The sequence below is a fragment of the Lottia gigantea genome, assembly GCF_000327385.1.
Source record: "Lottia gigantea unplaced genomic scaffold LOTGIsca_4038, whole genome shotgun sequence".
NCBI lineage: Eukaryota > Metazoa > Mollusca > Gastropoda > Lottiidae > Lottia > Lottia gigantea.
The window spans coordinates 8,087-9,085 of NW_008709397.1; the positions used below are offsets into that span (position 1 = coordinate 8,087).

The following is a 999-nucleotide window of genomic DNA, read 5'->3' on the forward strand; positions in this document are numbered from 1 at the left end:
CCCATCTACTGTACAAATCTGGAACAATCTGCCCGACTCAATACGTAATTCTTCTTCCCTCTCTCAGCTTAAATCCCTGCTTGTAAAATTCACCTCAAAATCCTCTGTACCATTATATTTCTACTCTGGCGACCGTCCATCACAAATAATACATACCAAACTACGTCATTATAAAAGTCAACTAAACGCTCACAAATTCTTAATGCACATATCCGACAATCCATCCTGTTCATGCGGCCACACCTTTGAAAATTCTGAACACTTTCTTCTCTACTGTCGCAACTTTTCAAAACAACGAAACAATACAATTAATCTTCTCCCTATTCATTTACGTTGCATATTAACACTTCTTAACGGCAATCCAAAATTATCTTTAGAAACAAATCTGTATATCTTTCAAACTGTTCATAACTTTATATCATCTACAAAACGTTTTGACACCTAGCTAACGCTGTCGAAGTATGGCCTCCGTTTTAAAACGAAGATTATTTTATTTTGATTAACGATAAACACCCTCATCCCCTCTCAACTATTTTCATTTGTCATTATCAATAACATTTTATTCACCAATGAATTTGTTCGGCCCTATTCCCTTTCCTTTTGTAAATATGTTTGTCACTTCCTGTTTTGTTTCCAATGTACATTTCGCTGCTGTCAACTCCTATATTATGTAAATTATACTTTTATCATCTGTAAATATTCGTATTGGTAACAGATTTATTTAAGAACACATAATATTCAATGTGGAGAACACATAATATGCAATGTGGAATGTCGAGAACACATAATATGCAATGTGGAATGTCGAGTACACATAATATGCAATATGGAATGTCGAATACACATAATATGCAATGTGGAATGTCGAGAACACATAATATGCAATGTGGAATGTCGAGTACACATAATATGCAATGTGGAATGTCGAGTACACATAATATGCAATGTCGAATGTCGAGTACACATAATAAGCAATGTGAAAATGTCGAGTACACATTA

The 999-nt window shown here is 34.2% G+C and overlaps 1 protein-coding gene across 1 annotated transcript; it reads right to left on the bottom strand.

The window, feature by feature from the left end:
* Positions 1-754: 754 nt before the first annotated feature.
* On the bottom strand, positions 755-970 carry LOTGIDRAFT_80749 (hypothetical protein; the record flags this gene model as incomplete). The annotated part of the gene is made up of 1 exon (XM_009060144.1): positions 755-970. A coding segment is annotated over one exon (216 nt), but the record flags the coding sequence as incomplete, so codon positions are not given.
* Positions 971-999: the final 29 nt, after the last annotated feature.